The sequence below is a fragment of the Lolium rigidum genome, chromosome 5 (genome assembly GCF_022539505.1).
Source record: "Lolium rigidum isolate FL_2022 chromosome 5, APGP_CSIRO_Lrig_0.1, whole genome shotgun sequence".
Taxonomy (NCBI): domain Eukaryota; kingdom Viridiplantae; phylum Streptophyta; class Magnoliopsida; order Poales; family Poaceae; genus Lolium; species Lolium rigidum.
In genome coordinates, this window is record NC_061512.1 from 222,471,758 (window position 1) to 222,492,414 (window position 20,657).

The window sequence follows — 20,657 nt, forward strand, 5'->3', positions numbered from 1 at the left end:
AGTATGAACGACCATGCGCACCTGGGGAAAGGACCCGTATCTGTTGGTACGGCTGGGTAATGATTTGAGTTGAATACTACTCGGCTGCACGATATTTTGCTATTTATCCTTGGTCGCATGCTTGCAGGAATCCATGAGGTACTCAGCATGATTATACTGCTCCACATTGGCTGGCAATAACCCTTGATTTAGTCTTCATTTGTATTCTGGTTATGAGGTTTATAAACTTCACGCGCCAATTTCCAATGGTTAGTTGTGTGAGTTGGTGTATTGACTGCAATACCCCAAAGTCCATGTTCTTGCTCCTACTTGTCATCTATTCTGTAGATTATCTTTCTTTCTGTTCTTTTCTCTTATATTCAACAGAGATTCTCTGAAGGAAAAGTAAGAAAGCCATTCTAATTAAGCATTGGCCAGATTATTGAGATATTAAACCACAAATCGGTACAAAGCTTACTATTTGAATTTTGTTCTAGATACTCCTTGGTTCAGTTGAGAGATTAAACCCCAAATTTGTTTATGAATAGTTACATATTAATCGTCTACTTCAGTTTTGCAGCATAGATTATTTGTTGGAGTACAAGAAGGGGATATTATCATTAATGAAGGATCCATCCCCAATTTAATCCTATTTGGCACAAATATGTATTTCTGTTTTATATTGTTACCATACGAGATATTTGATATGGAGATATTATTTTGCTATATATATAGAAGTATAGTTATACTAACATATACCATATATATAATCTGAGCTGGATCACTAATATTTTCAGAACAACTCGATGCTAGCAAAATATAATATGAAAGGCAAACAGTTATTTCTTTTCTTTCTATATCCCACCTTAAAAGGGGTTTATACAAAGGTATGTCTTTCCATAAGAAGTCTCGATAGTAACTTCAAAATTTCATTTCCTTTTCTCTGCTACATGACATAGCAATAGGGTGTTGGAATCAGATCGTCAACGCAGATTGCAATGTTTGCTGTATGCTTTTGATATGTCTCCCATCCAGTATTCTTACTCTGATATTTATTTATTCATTTGTTTATTTCCAGGTTGCGGATGTCATTTCTTTGTCGATTACCAAGTGATGGTGTATTGTTGAACTTGAGTTTGATTCTCAGAAAACAAAACAAAAAATACGGAGACAATGCTTCTTTTCCCAAGAATTTAAGGAGACACAATACTCAATATTACTACCGTGACCTCCATCGATGAAATTATCAGGTTTTCTACATGTTCTTTTTCTAATTTTCAATGGCAGGAGCTAATCCTCACCTGAACATATTTCATATCACAAAGGTGAAAGGCCTCAAGGCCCGATTTTTTTTACACAGGAATGTATTGTGGAGAGTACAGGGGATGGGCAGCGCTAACAAGCCTACACAGCGAGGCGAGCTAGGTACCTACTTCTTTGCGATGCTTGGCGGAGAGGTGGTGACGCCACGGGGTTGCATCCTCGCGGCAACGGCAACATAAGTTTTGGAAAGATGGGCATCTCCTTTAAAGAATGCTATGGTTTTACTTTTTCTATACTGTATGTATAAGTCGAGTTCTGCACGCAAATCAGAAAATGGCTCCCATATGCTAAATCACACACAAATTATGGTAAATCTGCAACATTGTGATTCACTGGTCATTGTCTTGGAAGTTTGGAATTGTTTGTGAATCATATGTTATTGATGAAAGGAGATGCACTACTACATCATTGTTGTTGTGAATTATCGGTGACGGTGGCCACTTACTCTATCATCTTGGGTTGCCAAAAATAAATGTGCATCTAGGTAAACAAGACGTGCGTTGCACGTACACACTAAATGGTTGTTTTCTCTCGCATGGATCAACGCCTGGGTTGTCGACCCCATGATGCCGGTGATCTGAGGTAGTCTAGGCAGTTTGCTCGGTTCTGATTGAACCCTATTTTATTCCGTTACAGCAATCTAACGATTTTGTGATGCCATTGCAGGTGGCGCTGAGCCGAAGCAGCTGGCCTTCTCCGCCGCGCTCAGCCTCACCGTCAACAAATCATCCCGATCTGCGGTATGGGGTGGTGTCGATTGTGTCTCCATGATGCAAACAGACGACTAGCAGCAGCGAAGCGGAGGGCGAGGCAGACCCGAGATGGCAACAATTCCCGTCGGAGAACGCTCAAGGGAGAGTTCGCTTGCGGCGGCAAACTCCTCGGCGCTCTCGGTAGCTGCATCGTCATCGTGAAGAGAGCTGAAGCAGCAGAGAATCAACGTGAATAGGATGCTGATGATTAACCAAATGGAGCTGATGGCCCGATGCAGGCCCTCAGGCATGCGTCGCGTCCAGTCAAAGTGCCGCCGATGATTTATTACAACCTATCTGGATGCATTAGTTCTTCTTTTATTATGAATGACCTACATATCTTTGACTTCAATTCTAGGCATGCTGTAGCTATCTATGTTTTGGCCAGCAGATTCCCGTCGATAAGGCCGCTAGAGGCGGGCGGCATGTTTTGTTTTCCTTCCAGTACTATGAGCAGGTATAAAGGCACTGATGCTCGTCAATGGCAGTGGTAGCTTCGAAGGCCGCTTGTTTGGGTCATACGCAAGGAGACGAGTTAGCAGCAACTCCCGGTGAGTTTTATGGGAGCGTATTTTTAATTATCACGAGTAAGCTGATGCCGGAAGCTAATGCTGAAAGGATCAACCTTGTTCTTTGAATGGACTTGGTTGTCTCGACATGAGCATGAGCACCAAAGGCCGATCAGCCGGGTGTGTTTGAGTTATTTTTCACATCGGACACTTTGTGTAGTGCTAATGTGCTATCTGCTATTGGTCAAGGTCGGGGAGGGTTGAGCTAAACTGCCATATTTTCTTCGTTTGGCTGCTGCACATGAGAGCGAGAGAGGATTGACATGAAATGGTTCCTTATTCTGCCAAACATCCAATACGGCAACTCTTTCGTCGTCCCCGTCTCCCGTTCCGCCCGCGCCAATATGGGCCGCGCTAACTTGGGCCGCGCTAAATTGGGCCGCGACAACCTGAGGATGGGAAATCCGTCCGCTCCACAGACAACGAACGCACCGGGCTAATCAGCTCCTAATCACTTCCCTCGACATGCCCTCCGCCGTCGCCGCCGCCGCCCTGCCCTCCGCCGAGCTGCATGCCACCACACGACCGTGCCCGGGATGACGCACTTCAGGTCACCACGCGGACCAAGACTGCCGCCGCCGCACTACTCTCCTCCTGGTTCCTCCATCCGCAAACTCTATCCAGATCTGTCCCTGGTTGGAATTCGCGTTGTTCGTTGATGGCTCCTGCGTTGCCGATCTGCGGAACAGCCGCCGACGCCTAATCTGTGAGTCCCTCCCGGCGCCGTCCGCGGAGAAGCAAAAGGGAGGAATCGCGTCTCACGGAAATGATGGCCGTCCTCCAACAGGTTCGGCGCCGAAGTATGAACGACCATGCGCACCTGGGGAAAGGACCCGTATCTGTTGGTACGGCTGGGTAATGATTTGAGTTGAATACTACTCGGCTGCACGATATTTTGCTATTTATCCTTGGTCGCATGCTTGCAGGAATCCATGAGGTACTCGGCATGATTATACTTGCTCCACATTGGCTGGCAATAACCCTTGATTTAGTCTTCATTTGTATTCTGGTTATGAGGTTTATAAACTTCACGCGCCAATTTCCAATGGTTAGTTGTGTGAGTTGGTGTATTGACTGCAATACCCCAAAGTCCATGTTCTTGCTCCTACTTGTCATCTATTCTCGTAGATTATCTTTCTTTCTGTTCTTTTCTCTTATATTCAACAGAGATTCTCTCGAAGGAAAAGTAAGAAAGCCATTCTAATTAAGCATTGGCCAGATTATTGAGATATTAAACCACAAATCGGTACAAAGCTTACTATTTGAATTTTGTTCTAGATACTCCTTGGTTCAGTTGAGAGATTAAACCCCAAATTTGTTTATGAATAGTTACATATTAATCGTCTACTTCAGTTTTGCAGCATAGATTATTTGTTGGAGTACAAGAAGGGGATATTATCATTAATGAAGGATCCATCCCCAATTTAATCCTATTTGGCACAAATATGTATTTCTGTTTTATATTGTTACCATACGAGATATTTGATATGGAGATATTATTTTGCTATATATATAGAAGTATAGTTATACTAACATATACCATATATATAATCTGAGCTGGATCACTAATATTTTCAGAACAACTCGATGCTAGCAAAATATAATATGAAAGGCAAACAGTTATTTCTTTTCTTTCTATATCCCACCTTAAAAGGGGTTTATACAAAGGTATGTCTTTCCATAAGAAGTCTCTGATAGTAACTTCAAAATTTCATTTCCTTTTCTCTGCTACATGACATAGCAATAGGGTGTTGGAATCAGATCGTCAACGCAGATTGCAATGTTTGCTGTATGCTTTTGATATGTCTCCCATCCAGTATTCTTACTCTGATATTTATTTATTCATTTGTTTATTTCCAGGTTGCGGATGTCATTTCTTTGTCGATTACCAAGTGATGGTGTATTGTTGAACTTGAGTTTGATTCTCAGAAAACAAAACAAAAAATACGGAGACAATGCTTCTTTTCCCAAGAATTTAAGGAGACACAATACTCAATATTACTACCGTGACCTCCATCGATGAAATTATCAGGTTTTCTACATGTTCTTTTTCTAATTTTCAATGGCAGGAGCTAATCCTCACCTGAACATATTTCATATCACAAAGGTGAAAGGCCTCAAGGCCCGATTTTTTTACACAGGAATGTATTGTGGAGAGTACAGGGGATGGGCAGCGCTAACAAGCCTACACAGCGAGGCGAGCTAGGTACCTACTTCTTTGCGATGCTTGGCGGAGAGGTGGTGACGCCACGGGGTTGCATCCTCGCGGCAACGGCAACATAAGTTTTGGAAAGATGGGCATCTCCTTTAAAGAATGCTATGGTTTTACTTTTTCTATCTGTATGTATAAGTCGAGTTCTGCACGCAAATCAGAAAATGGCTCCCATATGCTAAATCACACACAAATTATGGTAAATCTGCAACATTGTGATTCACTGGTCATTGTCTTGGAAGTTTGGAATTGTTTGTGAATCATATGTTATTGATGAAAGGAGATGCACTACTACATCATTGTTGTTGTGAATTATCGGTGACGGTGGCCACTTACTCTATCATCTTGGGTTGCCAAAAATAAATGTGCATCTAGGTAAACAAGACGTGCGTTGCACGTACACACTAAATGGTTATTTTCTCTCGCATGGATCAACGCACTGGGTTGTCGACCCCATGATGCCGGTGATCTGAGGTAGTCTAGGCAGTTTGCTCGGTTCTGATTGAACCCTATTTTATTCCGTTACAGCAATCTAACGATTTTGTGATGCCATTGCGAGTGGCGCTGAGCCGAAGCAGCTGGCCTTCTCCGCCGCGCTCAGCCTCACCGTCAACAAATCATCCCGATCTGCGGTATGGGGTGGTGTCGATTGTGTCTCCATGATGCAAACAGACGACTAGCAGCAGCAGAAGCGGAGGGCGAGGCAGACCCAGATGGCAACAATTCCCGTCAGAGAACGCTCAAGGGAGAGTTCGCTTGCAGCGGCAAACTCCTCGGCGCTCTGGTAGCTGCATCGTCATCGTGAAGAGAGCTGAAGCAGCAGAGAATCAACGTGAATAGGATGCTGATGATTAACCAAATGGAGCTGATGGCCCGATGCAGGCCCTCAGGCATGCGTCGCGTCCAGTCAAAGTGCCGCCGATGATTTATTACAACCTATCTGGATGCATTAGTTCTTCTTTTATTATGAATGACCTACATATCTTTGACTTCAATTCTAGGCATGCTGTAGCTATCTATGTTTTGGCCAGCAGATTCCCGTCGATAAGGCCGCTAGAGGCGGGCGGCATGTTTTGTTTTCCTTCCAGTACTATGAGCAGGTATAAAGGCACTGATGCTGTCAATGGCGGTGGTAGCTTCGAAGGCCGCTTGTTTGGGTCATGCTGCAAGGAGACAGGTTAGCGGCAACTCCCGAGTGAGTTTTATGGGAGCGTATTTTTAATTATCACGATAAGCTGATGCCGGAAGCTAATGCTGAAAGGATCAACCTTGTTCTTTGAATGGACTTGGTTGTCTCGACATGAGCATGAGCACCAAAGGCCGATCAGCCGGGTGTGTTTGAGTTATTTTTCACATCAGACACTTTGTGTAGTGCTAATGTGCTATCTGCTATTGGTCAAGGTCAGGGAGGGTTGAGCTAAACTGCCATATTTTCTTCGTTTGGCTGCTGCACATGAGAGCAGAGAGGATTGACATGAAATGGTTCCTTATTCTGCCAAACATCCAATACGGCAACTCTTTCGTCGTCCCCGTCTCCCGTTCCGCCCGCGCCAATATGGGCCGCGCTAACTTGGGCCGCGCTAAATTGGGCCGCGACAACCTCGAGGATGGGAAATCCGTCCGCTCCACGGACAACGAACGCACCGGGCTAATCAGCTCCTAATCACTTCCCTCGACATGCCCTCCGCCGTCGCCGCCGCCGCCCTGCCCTCCGCCGAGCTGCATGCCACCACACGACCGTGCACTGGGATGACGCACTTCAGGTCACCACGCGGACCAAGACTGCCGCCGCCGCACTACTCTCCTCCTGGTTCCTCCATCCGCAAACTCTATCCAGATCTGTCCCTGGTTGGAATTCGCGTTGTTCGTTGATGGCTCCTGCGTTGCCGATCTGCGGAACAGCCGCCGACGCCTAATCTGTGAGTCCCTCCCGGCGCCGTCTGCCAGAGAAGCAAAAGGGAGGAATCGCGTCTCACGGAAATGATGGCCGTCCTCCAACAGGTTCGGCGCCTGAAGTATGAACGACCATGCGCACCTGGGGAAAGGACCCGTATCTGTTGGTACGGCTGGGTAATGATTTGAGTTGAATACTACTCGGCTGCACGATATTTTGCTATTTATCCTTGGTCGCATGCTTGCAGGAATCCATGAGGTACTCAGCATGATTATACTTGCTCCACATTGGCTGGCAATAACCCTTGATTTAGTCTTCATTTGTATTCTGGTTATGAGGTTTATAAACTTCACGCGCCAATTTCCAATGGTTAGTTGTGTGAGTTGGTGTATTGACTGCAATACCCCAAAGTCCATGTTCTTGCTCCTACTTGTCATCTATTCTGTAGATTATCTTTCTTTCTGTTCTTTTCTCTTATATTCAACAGAGATTCTCTCGAAGGAAAAGTAAGAAAGCCATTCTAATTAAGCATTGGCCAGATTATTGAGATATTAAACCACAAATCGGTACAAAGCTTACTATTTGAATTTTGTTCTAGATACTCCTTGGTTCGGTTGAGAGATTAAACCCCAAATTTGTTTATGAATAGTTACATATTAATCGTCTACTTCAGTTTTGCAGCATAGATTATTTGTTGGAGTACAAGAAGGGGATATTATCATTAATGAAGGATCCATCCCCAATTTAATCCTATTTGGCACAAATATGTATTTCTGTTTTATATTGTTACCATACGAGATATTTGATATGGAGATATTATTTTGCTATATATATAGAAGTATAGTTATACTAACATATACCATATATATAATCTGAGCTGGATCACTAATATTTTCAGAACAACTCGATGCTAGCAAAATATAATATGAAAGGCAAACGAGTTATTTCTTTTCTTTCTATATCCCACCTTAAAAGGGGTTTATACAAAGGTATGTCTTTCCATAAGAAGTCTCCGATAGTAACTTCAAAATTTCATTTCCTTTTCTCTGCTACATGACATAGCAATAGGGTGTTGGAATCAGATCGTCAACGCAGATTGCAATGTTTGCTGTATGCTTTTGATATGTCTCCCATCCAGTATTCTTACTCTGATATTTATTTATTCATTTGTTTATTTCCAGGTTGCGGATGTCATTTCTTTGTCGATTACCAAGTGATGGTGTATTGTTGAACTTGAGTTTGATTCTCAGAAAACAAAACAAAAAATACGGAGACAATGCTTCTTTTCCCAAGAATTTAAGGAGACACAATACTCAATATTACTACCGTGACCTCCATCGATGAAATTATCAGGTTTTCTACATGTTCTTTTTCTAATTTTCAATGGCAGGAGCTAATCCTCACCTGAACATATTTCATATCACAAAGGTGAAAGGCCTCAAGGCCCGATTTTTTTACACAGGAATGTATTGTGGAGAGTACAGGGGATGGGCAGCGCTAACAAGCCTACACAGCGAGGCGAGCTAGGTACCTACTTCTTTGCGATGCTTGGCGGAGAGGTGGTGACGCCACGGGGTTGCATCCTCGCGGCAACGGCAACATAAGTTTTGGAAAGATGGGCATCTCCTTTAAAGAATGCTATGGTTTTACTTTTTCTATCTGTATGTATAAGTCGAGTTCTGCACGCAAATCAGAAAATGGCTCCCATATGCTAAATCACACACAAATTATGGTAAATCTGCAACATTGTGATTCACTGGTCATTGTCTTGGAAGTTTGGAATTGTTTGTGAATCATATGTTATTGATGAAAGGAGATGCACTACTACATCATTGTTGTTGTGAATTATCGGTGACGGTGGCCACTTACTCTATCATCTTGGGTTGCCAAAAATAAATGTGCATCTAGGTAAACAAGACGTGCGTTGCACGTACACACTAAATGGTTATTTTCTCTCGCATGGATCAACGCTCGGGTTGTCGACCCCATGATGCCGGTGATCCGAGGTAGTCTAGGCAGTTTGCTCGGTTCTGATTGAACCCTATTTTATTCCGTTACAGACAATCTAACGATTTTGTGATGCCATTGCAGGTGGCGCTGAGCCGAAGCAGCTGGCCTTCTCCGCCGCGCTCAGCCTCACCGTCAACAAATCATCCCGATCTGCGGTATGGGGTGGTGTCGATTGTGTCTCCATGATGCAAACAGACGACTAGCAGCAGCAGAAGCGGAGGGCGAGGCAGACCCGGATGGCAACAATTCCCGTCGGAGAACGCTCAAGGGAGAGTTCGCTTGCGGCGGCAAACTCCTCGGCGCTCCGGTAGCTGCATCGTCATCGTGAAGAGAGCTGAAGCAGCAGAGAATCAACGTGAATAGGATGCTGATGATTAACCAAATGGAGCTGATGGCCCGATGCAGGCCCTCAGGCATGCGTCGCGTCCAGTCAAAGTGCCGCCGATGATTTATTACAACCTATCTGGATGCATTAGTTCTTCTTTTATTATGAATGACCTACATATCTTTGACTTCAATTCTAGGCATGCTGTAGCTATCTATGTTTTGGCCAGCAGATTCCCGTCGATAAGGCCGCTAGAGGCGGGCGGCATGTTTTGTTTTCCTTCCGAGTACTATGAGCAGGTATAAAGGCACCGATGCTGTCAATGGCGGTGGTAGCTTACGAAGGCCGCTTGTTTGGGTCATACTGCAAGGAGACAAGTTAGCAGCAACTCCCGAGTGAGTTTTATGGGAGCGTATTTTTAATTATCACGATAGGCTGATGCCGGAAGCTAATGCTGAAAGGATCAACCTTGTTCTTTGAATGGACTTGGTTGTCTCGACATGAGCATGAGCACCAAAGGCCGATCAGCCGGGTGTGTTTGAGTTATTTTTCACATCGGACACTTTGTGTAGTGCTAATGTGCTATCTCGCTATTGGTCAAGGTCGGGGAGGGTTGAGCTAAACTGCCATATTTTCTTCGTTTGGCTGCTGCACATGAGAGCAGAGAGGATTGACATGAACAGAACAGAGGCCCGCGGATCCGGAGGTCACCAAAATTGTGAAGTTGCAACCAAATTGATTGGCTACACTGAAGGTAACTTCTACGTATTCTCTGTACATGGAAGATCGATGGATCACTTTCAGAGAATGAGCATACTTAGTACACTTACATTATGTTACAGTACTTTTTTTTCGTTGGGAGATGCTGATATTGCTACTTTCTTCTTCGACTGGTGCTGCTGCTACTGCTACTTTGTTTTATTCCTTCGGTGGGTTCAAGATAAATTTCCACGAAAAGTGATAGATAGAGATAGACTGGGTTAATTTGAGTTCCTTCCAGAAGTTTTCTACTACTCGCTGAATTTTGCTACCCCTTACTTACATATTTTTCTCTGAATTATACTACTCACAGCTAGCTGAATTCACAGGCAATCCAATGGATTGCAATGATTCGAATCACCGGTCAAGAAAAGAGGTGACATTTTTTCTTGCTTCTTTCTTTAGAAGTTAGAGAAAATACAAGTTACAAGTGACCATATTGTGCTAAAATGTAAGGTACACAGGAAAGTACATGTGGCTATTTTCGGCGGGGGCATCAATGTAGGTTATGAGCTTGCCATGGTCATCTACGGGAAGAAGAAGGCCGCGGACAATGAGTCCCCCGAAATGACCTACGGGAACATGCAAGAGTGCACAAGTACATGAGGATCATTGGACCCAACAAGAAGGTAAACATCCTTACATGGTTCTAGAAGTACTTCCCCTTTTCATGTGTTCAATGTAGTTGTGGATCTGAATCATGCTTCGAGTGAAATAGTCAAGCTAACGAATCACACAAAATATGCTTAATTAAATTACATTTTTTTTGATTTAGCTAATGTTTCTTTTGAAAACCTAATATTAAGCATGCAACCGACATGAGGCAGATTAACTAAGGCATTTCAAACACGAGGCCGAAATCGTATGGACGAAGAGTTCCGTTGAATCTGGCGAGTCGGCGACATGACAACAACAACAAAATGGAGAGGTAACAACGGACTCACGATGATCTCACTTTATGCATCTTCCGAATACTTTGTCTAAACAAATGATTTATCATTTCTATCACCATTTTGTACCTGTATGCATACTAGCTTATGGCTGGTTTATTACATCCTTAACTATGGACATATCGCAACTGCAGAAATAATCAATTTTGTTACTATTTTTTCCCATTGTTGAATGGTAGTTTCTTCTCTTAAAACTAAATTTTAGCATAAAAGTCGAGCATGTGTTTGTTTGCTGTGTGGCTTTACTGCTTCAGAAGAAAGAATGTGATACTGGCCACTTGTGCTGCAACCCCAAAGCATACATGAGGAGAAAAATTGGAGGATTCTTGGAGTGGAAACGTCCCCAATTTGAGAATGTCCATAGCTATGGGTAGGTACGAAGTATTTGGTTGGACCATTTTTCATAGTAAAAGATGATTTGTGAAATCTCTATATCTTTCAAGATGATAAAGACAAATGATTTGGCCCTGAAGCCAATGAATACCATGTAGGTGTGATATAATGTTCTAATTCCATGGGAGTTTCTTGCAATATGCATAGGTTTTGCGTCTTCATTTATCCATTTAATTGTTTCTTCTGATTTATCTTTCCTCCACTGATTACATCTATAAAATAACGTGGGATTCTTTTTGTCTACCTAACTGAGTTATCTAAAACAAAAATTGTTGGGTCTAAGTGACTTTGGGTGCATACCTTGGTAGTTTCTTTTTGGTACCTTTTTGGAAAAAAAAATAGACACGGTGAGATGCAGCGGTGCACATATTTTGGAATATGCAATGAATTCACCATTCTATTTTATTCTGTCTGATGATTTGTGATCGTTCTTATGTTTTCCTTTGATTGCAACCATAGCTTGTTCTTATGTTTTCCTTTGATTGCAACCATAGCTTGGTCAACGACTCCATGCTGGATCCCTCTGCCCCCATGCAAAGGAACCGCATGTGTTTGACATCATCTGCTCAAGGTCCTATCATCATCTGGGGTTGAATGCTGGTAGAAGATCTTTTCTATCAGAGAAGCACACATTTTTTTTCTTCTATATTTTGGTTCAAATTTGTTTCTGAACTTAATTATTTTTGTTTTTCTGGAAATGTGTTCAGTAAGTTAGACAAAAGGAGTAGCCACTGAGAGGCACTAAATCTTCTCTAGAACAACATTAGCTTGTCCTGTTTGCAGATAATTTTATGGATTGATCTCTATAGATAATGCTAGGAAGGGAAGAAATACCATACCTTTGTTGTAGATTGTGCAATAGCTTGTACTGTGGCTTGCCTGGCAAAACCGAGTGTGGACATCTGATATTGCAATAGCTTGTACCATGGCTTGCCGGTGTTCTCTGCCCCATATTGTTGGTCATGTGGTATGATCTTGTAATTATCTTTGGCTTCTATAAGGCTATGGGTTCTTGAAAGAATAAAATTATATATTTAATGATTAGTTAAATATATATTTACAGTACTCATGTCCTTGTAAGAACTGAGTCCAAAACACACGTGTTGCTAATTGTTTTATGCAATGATGGCTGACATGATGTCGTGGTATTTGCAAATGAGACACATGACGGTATGAAAAGGGATAGCAAACTATAAGTTGCCAGAGATGAAGGGTACCAAAAAATCAAATTGCCTTTTTATTTCTTGTTTTCTCGTGGCAAAGCACAAGCATTTAACTATTTATTGATACAAATGTATTATTAAAGTGCTTATTTCATATTTAAATGATGTCAACTGTATTGGTTGTTAAAATATGTGTTAAACAAGATATAATCTTATTGGTTTGTAGAATATATTGTGGTTTTTTTAGACATGTGAAGTTTTGCATGTATTGTATTGACATGTTACGAGGAAAAATAGTGGCACACCCTTTTAGTCGTTTCATAGTGAGTTGTAAACTATATATGTGTATTGAGAAATAAAATTTGAGCACCCGTGGTAACGCACGGGCATTTGTACTAGTTCTCTTTAGAAAGGGCAGCGCTGGCCGTCGGTCGTAGTTGGCACCGCCTGATTGAGATCCGACGATCGAAACATAGTTGCGACGCAGTTTTGCATTTTAACCCCATATTTTTTTGGTAATCAACCCGCGGTCCTAGCTTCTTCAGTTAAAGCCGAACAAGTATACTTATTTGTGCCAATACTTGGCGATATTTAAAACAAAAAAGTATAAGCTACTTGTTAAATACTCCACCGCAGCAAAGTGGTTAAATACGCGATGCAGCGGGGGCATATTTGTTTTAAATACTTGGCAGATGGTATTGCAATAAAAAAATTATCCGATGTACTATTAAAAAAACAAATCGTAACAATTATAATTTTTTAAAAATATTACAATAAAGTGGTTAAACCAACATTATTTGTTGTAGCATGATCTGCAATAAAAATCACCAACATCTTTTACAAAAAGTACAATCTATTACAACAAAAATTCTAATATTTTCAAAATGCGCAAAGTAGTCAAGCAACAATTAATTTTCTACAAATTGAATTACAACAAAAATCATCAACTATTTTAAACAAAAGTCAGAAACAATTACAACAACAAAATATCACTTGGTTATTAGCAACTATCAAATCCAACAAAAAAGTTAATGGTTTACAACAATATTCAACAATAAATCTAGCAAAAATATTAATTGTTTACAACAATAGTTAACCACAAAATTCAGCTAACTCTACAAAATATACCATTAGCGACTTTGAACAGGCTTAGCTACATGCTAGTTTTTTTCTTGAATGGAACATGCGGGCTATCTAAAAACGAAAAACTGGGCCTGCAAAACATGTTTGCTAGGCTGGTGGCCCCGGGCATAATAGCGAGCGGGGGCGCACGAGGCCGAGCGACCGATCGATGCCCCAGAATCGGTCGCCGGATTGGAAGCGTTTTCCCTTTAGAAAGACGTCGATTCAGTTTGTAGACTAAGACTATCCATAGTCTGATAGTCGGGTATCATATTATTATAGGTACTATCATGCATTCTATGTATGCAAAATTTTAATTAATGATGAGAGATATCATAGTGCTATCATAACAAATAAAACTAGAAAAATTAATGCCAAATAAATCTTGTACATTATTTTATATTGAGATGGTGCAAATAAATAAATTTAGTGAGACTATAACACTACTTGTAAGGTTATGCCCTAGTCTCTGCATCAATCGATGCATACGACTTTTTTATATATTTATTCATCAAAGGTTCGAGAAGAGACCATACATTACAAAAATTCAAAGCCACCACACAACAACTACATAACATGATAATGGGAGAAGATCATTCTAACATGGACTCATTCCGTGACAACACAAAAAGAATCAACTTAGACCGGGGAGCATAACATACCCCAAGACACCCACTAAGCGAAACGGGAGCCCTCATCCTGTCTAGCAGACTCATAGCGAGTGCCTCATACCCACACCAAAGAAGTCAACACCGCCATCAACCGTTGGTACATCTTCAGGGAAGAGATCCGCATAGCCCCTACCAGTCCTGCCATCGACGCCACCATGGCGACAAACAGTGCACCCACCATGTGTGAGTGCAACACACCACGACCATCACTGATGCCCCGCTGCACCACGCCACAGAGACTCTCCATCGCCAACGCAATAGAAGTACTCCACTCCACCTCCCAACTCCACCGTCCGACACCTATTCCAAAAAAAATACTCTCAAGAGGGAGAACGATGTCGATAGTGCCGCCATCGTCCGATTCGAGATATATAGGGTTCCCCCGGATTATCCAGAGTGAATATGTGTTCATCGCCCGCCATCCCCTGCCATGACCGGAGTCGAATCTCGGTTTTCACTGGCAACCTCGCTTCCTCAACTCGTCGCCGGGACTAGATGTGGGTTCAAGCGATCGACTACAACTAGCCAGCCTACCACCTCCGATGAAAAGGAGACCACCATCACCATGCCCAAGGCGGCAAGCCACCGTCATTTTTATGTTGCGGACCTACCGCAGGAGCACCGTCGGTTGCCGACTCCAGGGCCGCCAAGATGTAGTTGTGCCTCTCACTGCCCGACCAAGTCCATCTAGGCTAAGATCGGGACCGTCTGTTCCATGCCACCATCGCGCCGCCCACCACCGCTGGACCATCGACGCACCCTAACCGCCTTTGCCACCTACAACACTGCACCAAGTTGCTACCAATTTGGTCTTAGAGCCATACCACCATCCTTCCCCACTTTTTCTCACCCACCCGTCCGGCGATCTAGACCCTATCATTAGATCCAACATCCAAACTTGAGCCAAGAAGAAGAAGAAATCCACAATGGATGACAACAAGAAGACGTACCTGAAATCTCTCATGGGGAGTTTATGGGTAACATCAATGACGTCAAGGAATCGCATGGGGCCCTGAGCTCCAAGGCCGACAACTCACAATGGGGAAGCATGAACTGGAGCTGAGAGTGGCAGAGTTGTAAACCACAGTGGGTGAAATCTAGCATTCCGCGCTCATACACCAACCCCAGGTTACCATCAACTTCATGTCATCGATTGTAGTGCCCTTCGACGCGCGCACGTCAACAACACCATATATTGGCACAATGCAGTTGGGGGCATCCGTTGGGCAATTCAACCGCGACGAAACATCAACAAACTCGATGAAACATCCTTCATCTCAATTTTTATTTCTAATGTTTATCGTCAATGTAATATTGCGTCGTACTCTCGCTCTTTTTGTTTCAGCTTGTTTTAGAAACTCTATTCACGATCGCATCTGGCGGACAAATAGTCTAACCCCCACATAGCCTTAATCAAGAATAGATTTTGAAATATTAAGCCATCTCGAGCTAAAGCCGCTTTTCCTTAGCATTTCAAATAGAATTCTCTATTTACTCTATCATATGCTTTCTTATAGTCAAGTTTGAAAATAAATCCAGATTGTTCATTGTGTGCCACATCATGAATAATTTCATGAGCACACACAATACTCTCTAGTATGTACCTACCTCTAATGAATGTTGTCTGGTTAGGAAATATTAGAGCCTCACTAACCACATCCAACCTATTAGTTGCAATCGAGGTCAGTATCTAGAAGATAGCACTATGGCGTGCAAGTTATGCTGATCAGCTGTTGCAGCAGCCGCCGACTTGAGACGACATCGTGCCATTGTAAAGGTCCATGACTACTACACCATCTCCGGCCTTGGCACCGGTACACTGCAGTAAAAAAACCAACGGAGTAAACTGGTAAGTATCAGCTAATTCAATCGACTTAATGCATGTAATTAGTACAACCCTCACCTTGGACAAATCGATGGCACCTTCCCGAATTTTCTCGTACACCATAGACGAGGTTTCAAAGAACGCCTACAATATGAACACAGTGGTCATGTCAGAAAAGCCATGGAGAATTAGAACTTGTGTGATTGTGTCATTGTGTGCGCCACTGCGTCTGGTGTTTCGAGTTAATTACCTGATCCACGTTATGCCGGGTTTTTGCAGAGGTTTCCATGAAGGCGAGACCATTCTCCCTGGCAAACTGCTCGCCTTCCTCCGTGCTGACGACCCTCTTGTGAGATAAATCTGTCTTGTTGCCGACCAGCATGATCGTGACATTGTTGTTTCCGTCGGCCCCTTGCCTCACTTCTTCCAGCCAGCTCCCTAGTTGGGTGAAGGTCTCCCTCCTGTTCGTCGGAAAATGCAGAGATAAAAAAAGATCAGTATACATCAGCTAAGATTCTAAGACAAAACATACAAGCTTATGTACTTAATCAAGTTTATAAATGGCAAGGTAGTAAGTACCTAGTGATGTCATAAACGAGAAGGGCAGCGACAGCACTTCTGTAGTAGGATCGAGTGATCGACCTGAAAGCCTCCTGACCTGCCTGCACACAATTCATCAGAGGTTCAAAACCCGCCAAGCGTAAGAGGCAATTTGTTAGGGGAACCAAATGAGATGGCAGTTTTGAGTTCATATATAGGGGGAAAACCCAACCGTGTCCCAGATGTAGAGCTTTATTTTCTTGTGGTCGATGGTGACCATCCGGTAGGCAAACTCGACGCCGATAGTAAGGTCGTGCACGGGCTGGAACCGCTTGTCGGTGAACTGCAACATGAGGCATGACTTGCCAACACCTGGGGAGTAAGATGGTCATGGTTTTGACAGGGATTCATAGGATAAGTTTATCAAACCGCAAATATAAAACTGTTCAACAAATGCAGGCAAAGGAACACATTTTAATGATTGTTTTTGCCGAGGCCACAGCAGGTAGAAAATTTTCAAACAAAAAATAAATAAAAAATTATGTCGAAACTGTAAGGTCGATCGTCTCGAGCAAGGAGGGAAAGAAGTACAACAGCAAGGCCGCGAGCTGGGGCTGACTACGGGCGACTTCTTTTGGGCTCCTGCTTATGCAGAAGCCAGCTTATAAGAAATGGTGGGGAGAAACTATAGTGGGAAGAAGCTCCTAGAAGCAAGTTCCTCCTATTCTTTTGGGCTTCTAAGAATTGGCTTATTTGAGGTGTTGAGTTGTGAAATGTCTGTAATGTCCCTAAATTATATGTGTTCAAAATAACTACAATAGAAGAACTCATGTCATAACTACAATAGAAGAACGCCTCAAGCAACCAACCAACTAGCAAGTATGCAGCACATGTAAAATTCTTCATCGGTCATCGCTAGAAGAATTCATCTGTAGTTAGACAAAAACACAGTCATGAAAAAAACTAGCCCGAGGAAATAGACCTTCATGGAAATATTTCAAAGGAAATAAGCAAATGGTCATGGAAATAGTTCACAGAAATTATCGTGGGAAAAGGGTTTGTCGTCGACTGGCCGAGGTGTCAACGGCGGCGGCGGACCGACTAACTTGCTCAGCACCGGCGCCGGTCTGTGCTGCGGGAGGATAGCTGGCCGTGAGTAGGTGTCCGGCGGGTCGGGTAGCGGCGAGGGGCGTGGCCGGCTGCGAGCGGAGAGGCCGGCGTCGGGGTCATCTATGGCGGAGCGGCGGGGCCGTCGGTGGCGGAGCGGCGGGGCCGGCAATGGCGGAGCGGCGGGGCCGGCAATGGCGGAGCGACGGGGCCGGCAATAGCGGAGCGACGGGGCCGGCGGTGGCGGAGCGGCGGGGCCGGCGGTGGCGGAGCGACGGGGCCGGCGGTGGCGGAGCGACGGGGCCGACGGTGGTGCGGGATCTGGTTCGGGTGCTCGATGGGGAATGGGCAGAGATACGGTCAATTTTATTTTTTCCTTAGATGATTTTTTGACCGGCCGGCCGACACACTGCGGAGTGGCATCTGCTGTAAAATGCACTTAACTTGAGGGGCAGGTTCATGTACCGGTTCGGCCTCCTCAGCTAGAAGCTCGGGAAACTGCATAGGACCAGTTTCCAGAATTGCACTAGGAGTTAGCTTCTCGGTGGAAATAAGCCCAGTTTAAGCCGGACACTTCTTTTAGGCTTTATCCGTTTGGCACCCAGAAGCAGCTCTAGAAGCCCAAAAGAAGTGGCCCTACATCTACCGGGAGGCCAGACCAAACAAACAAAAATAAAAATCGTCATGTTACATGCGGCTAGCTGAATGATTTTTCCTGTCGAAACTGGTTGATCGATCGTCGGCGGCGGGGAACATGCCACCACCAAAAACCAGGCTATATTGAATTGCAGATTTGCAGATGAGCGCGCGAGCGAAGCGGCGGTAGATTAACATAGGAGTTCGCGTGCGTCACGAAGTGGAAAAAGAAAAACTACGCACCTGTATCGCCGACGACGATGTACTTGAAAAGGTAAGCATACTGCGACATCGCTCCCAATTCCCGCCGGCTCTAGGTTTTGATTTGACGGCGATCGTCAGCAGTAGCCAATCTCGGCAAGCGCCCGCAGATTAAAAGGCGATCACTCGTGTTGTAGTCCGGTCGTGCTCGGAATCGAATCCTCTCTTCGGTTCTGATTCGGCGGTCAAGATTAAATTAGTAGGGTCCGGCAGGCACACGTTCAGGAACCGCCCCGCGGCAAACAGATACCGATACAACTCTGGCTGGGCGCCATTTGCATCGTCCATGCGGCCATGATGGTGGCAATCGGCTAATACTTCTTTTCTTCCAGCCAGCAGATAATTTGGTGCCTTTTGAATGAAAGATGACATCGGCAGATTCTTCTGTAGCTACTAGAACATGATTATGTGTGATATACTCCGTATATTGGTACTCCCTCCGATTCATATTACAACACTAATATAGATGTATCTAGATATATTTTAATTATAGATACATCTATTTTAGTGGACAGTAATATGGATCGGAGAAAGTACTTGCTAGCATCTCCACCGTCGCATTCAGTGTCCGACCCGTAAGTCGAATCGCCGCTATGGGAGGCATCCGAAGATCTGGATGGCCAGCTGCCCTAGCGGCTCCAGCCAAGTAGATTTTTGGGCCATTTTATTATTTAAAAATGACAAAAACAGTTTATAAAACAGAACAAAAAACATAGAGATAGAGTACCCAAATAACATGTCTATGCATGTTTCTAGAATAAGAAATTGTATCATAGAAACATAAACATGTACGGTACAAAACAGTGTTTTTGGTGTTTTTGTATCCTATGCCGGGGGAAAAGTCGGCTTGGAAAGAACCCGTGATGGAGAAGAAGCCAATAGTCGCGCAAAACGCTCTTTAAAAACCTTATCGCCCCTCTCCCATACAAGATCACAAGACAGGGGTGTTCCAGAAGCCTATTGTTCTGACATGCGGTGCACCCACCAAGGCAGGATGGGGAAGACTTGATCGGCGGCGCAGTGCTCTACAACCGGGTGGACGAATGTGTTGTTATGGTGTATTATCTCTCTCTCTATCTCTCTCTCTCCCTCTCTCTCTCAGCTCATTCCCAAAACCCGATGTGCAAGCGTGGTAACAAGGTGGGAAGTGGAGGAGGAGCACGCGTGCATGCATCATCTTCTCATGCTTACACAACAAGGAGAAGAGTCTCTCTTATAAGGAGATCCAACTCCTTCTTGTACGCTACCAATATGGGAGAAAACTTTGTCCCACCTCTTGCCACGTATGAATGGACCAAGTGAGCCTTTGAGATTTATAGGAATTATTAAAATGAGCTAATTGGGTTGAGCCATATTAGGCAGATCACAACAAATCCCCCACGAGCTCCGAGAGCCACATACTATTTAGCTATGGTTCCAAAACATTGTGACTAGATCATGAGCTCTGGGTAGGCCCACCAGGCATGAAGGACCACTTAGCAAGGTATGTGGGAGAAAATTATCAGTATTCATGAAGCAACAATGATCAAGTGAAGCAATTCACTTTGAATGAATCATGAAGCATCATCATCAAGATCACGTGGGATGCGTAAGTCAAAGTTATGGCCTTGCTAGGTGTTCCTTTAACCGGTCTCCAGGTGGTTGTTTAGAGAGAGATAGCTACACTATCAAGAGGGGTTTTCGGTTGGGTAACTTGATCACATCGTCTTACGAAACTCAATACATTGCATACTTTGCATCCCTTATTCTTCTTGCTTCTTTGTGTTTTTTATTAATTTTTTAGCTTGTTGCTAACTTTTCAACAAGCCAAGTTAATCAAAAATGAAATTCGTATGCATCTCCTATTTTGTTTTCAAGTTTGGAGGTTTTACAGGTTTGTATTTTATAGATAGGTCAAACTTTTCATATTTTGTTTTTCCTCCATGCTTGTGATATGATATTTCTATGCATAAACCCGTAGAGCTCTTTGTTGTGTTCTAAGGAACCTGAGATCATCAAAATCGGAATCCAAACGCAAAAGATACCACTGTTTCCGTAGTTTTCCTGTCGGTAGTACGGTCGACAACACCATGCTTGGCGCCGGTTTAGTCTCCCCCGGGACCCTGTCAGGCCTGGATCTGGTTCGCCTGGTCTGCAGGACTTAACGCCAGGCTTGGCACCGGTTTT

At 43.7% G+C, this 20,657-nt stretch overlaps 1 protein-coding gene and 1 long non-coding RNA gene across 2 annotated transcripts; one reads left to right on the top strand and one right to left on the bottom strand.

The window, feature by feature from the left end:
- The first annotated feature begins 10,168 nt into the window (after nt 1-10,168).
- On the top strand, nt 10,169-10,716 carry LOC124657960. Its single transcript, XR_006988955.1, has 3 exons — nt 10,169-10,199; nt 10,280-10,452; nt 10,651-10,716. It is a non-coding gene; the product is annotated as an uncharacterized LOC124657960 (long non-coding RNA).
- A 5,132-nt stretch (nt 10,717-15,848) lies between these two features.
- Nucleotides 15,849-18,522, bottom strand: LOC124657130 (ras-related protein Rab-2-B-like). The gene is made up of 5 exons (XM_047195734.1): nt 18,474-18,522; nt 16,720-16,859; nt 16,527-16,609; nt 16,198-16,408; nt 15,849-16,091 (listed from the first exon to the last, which is right to left on the bottom strand). Exons 1-5 carry the CDS (start codon nt 18,520-18,522, stop codon nt 15,849-15,851), a joined length of 726 nt encoding a protein of 241 aa, XP_047051690.1.
- Nucleotides 18,523-20,657: the final 2,135 nt, after the last annotated feature.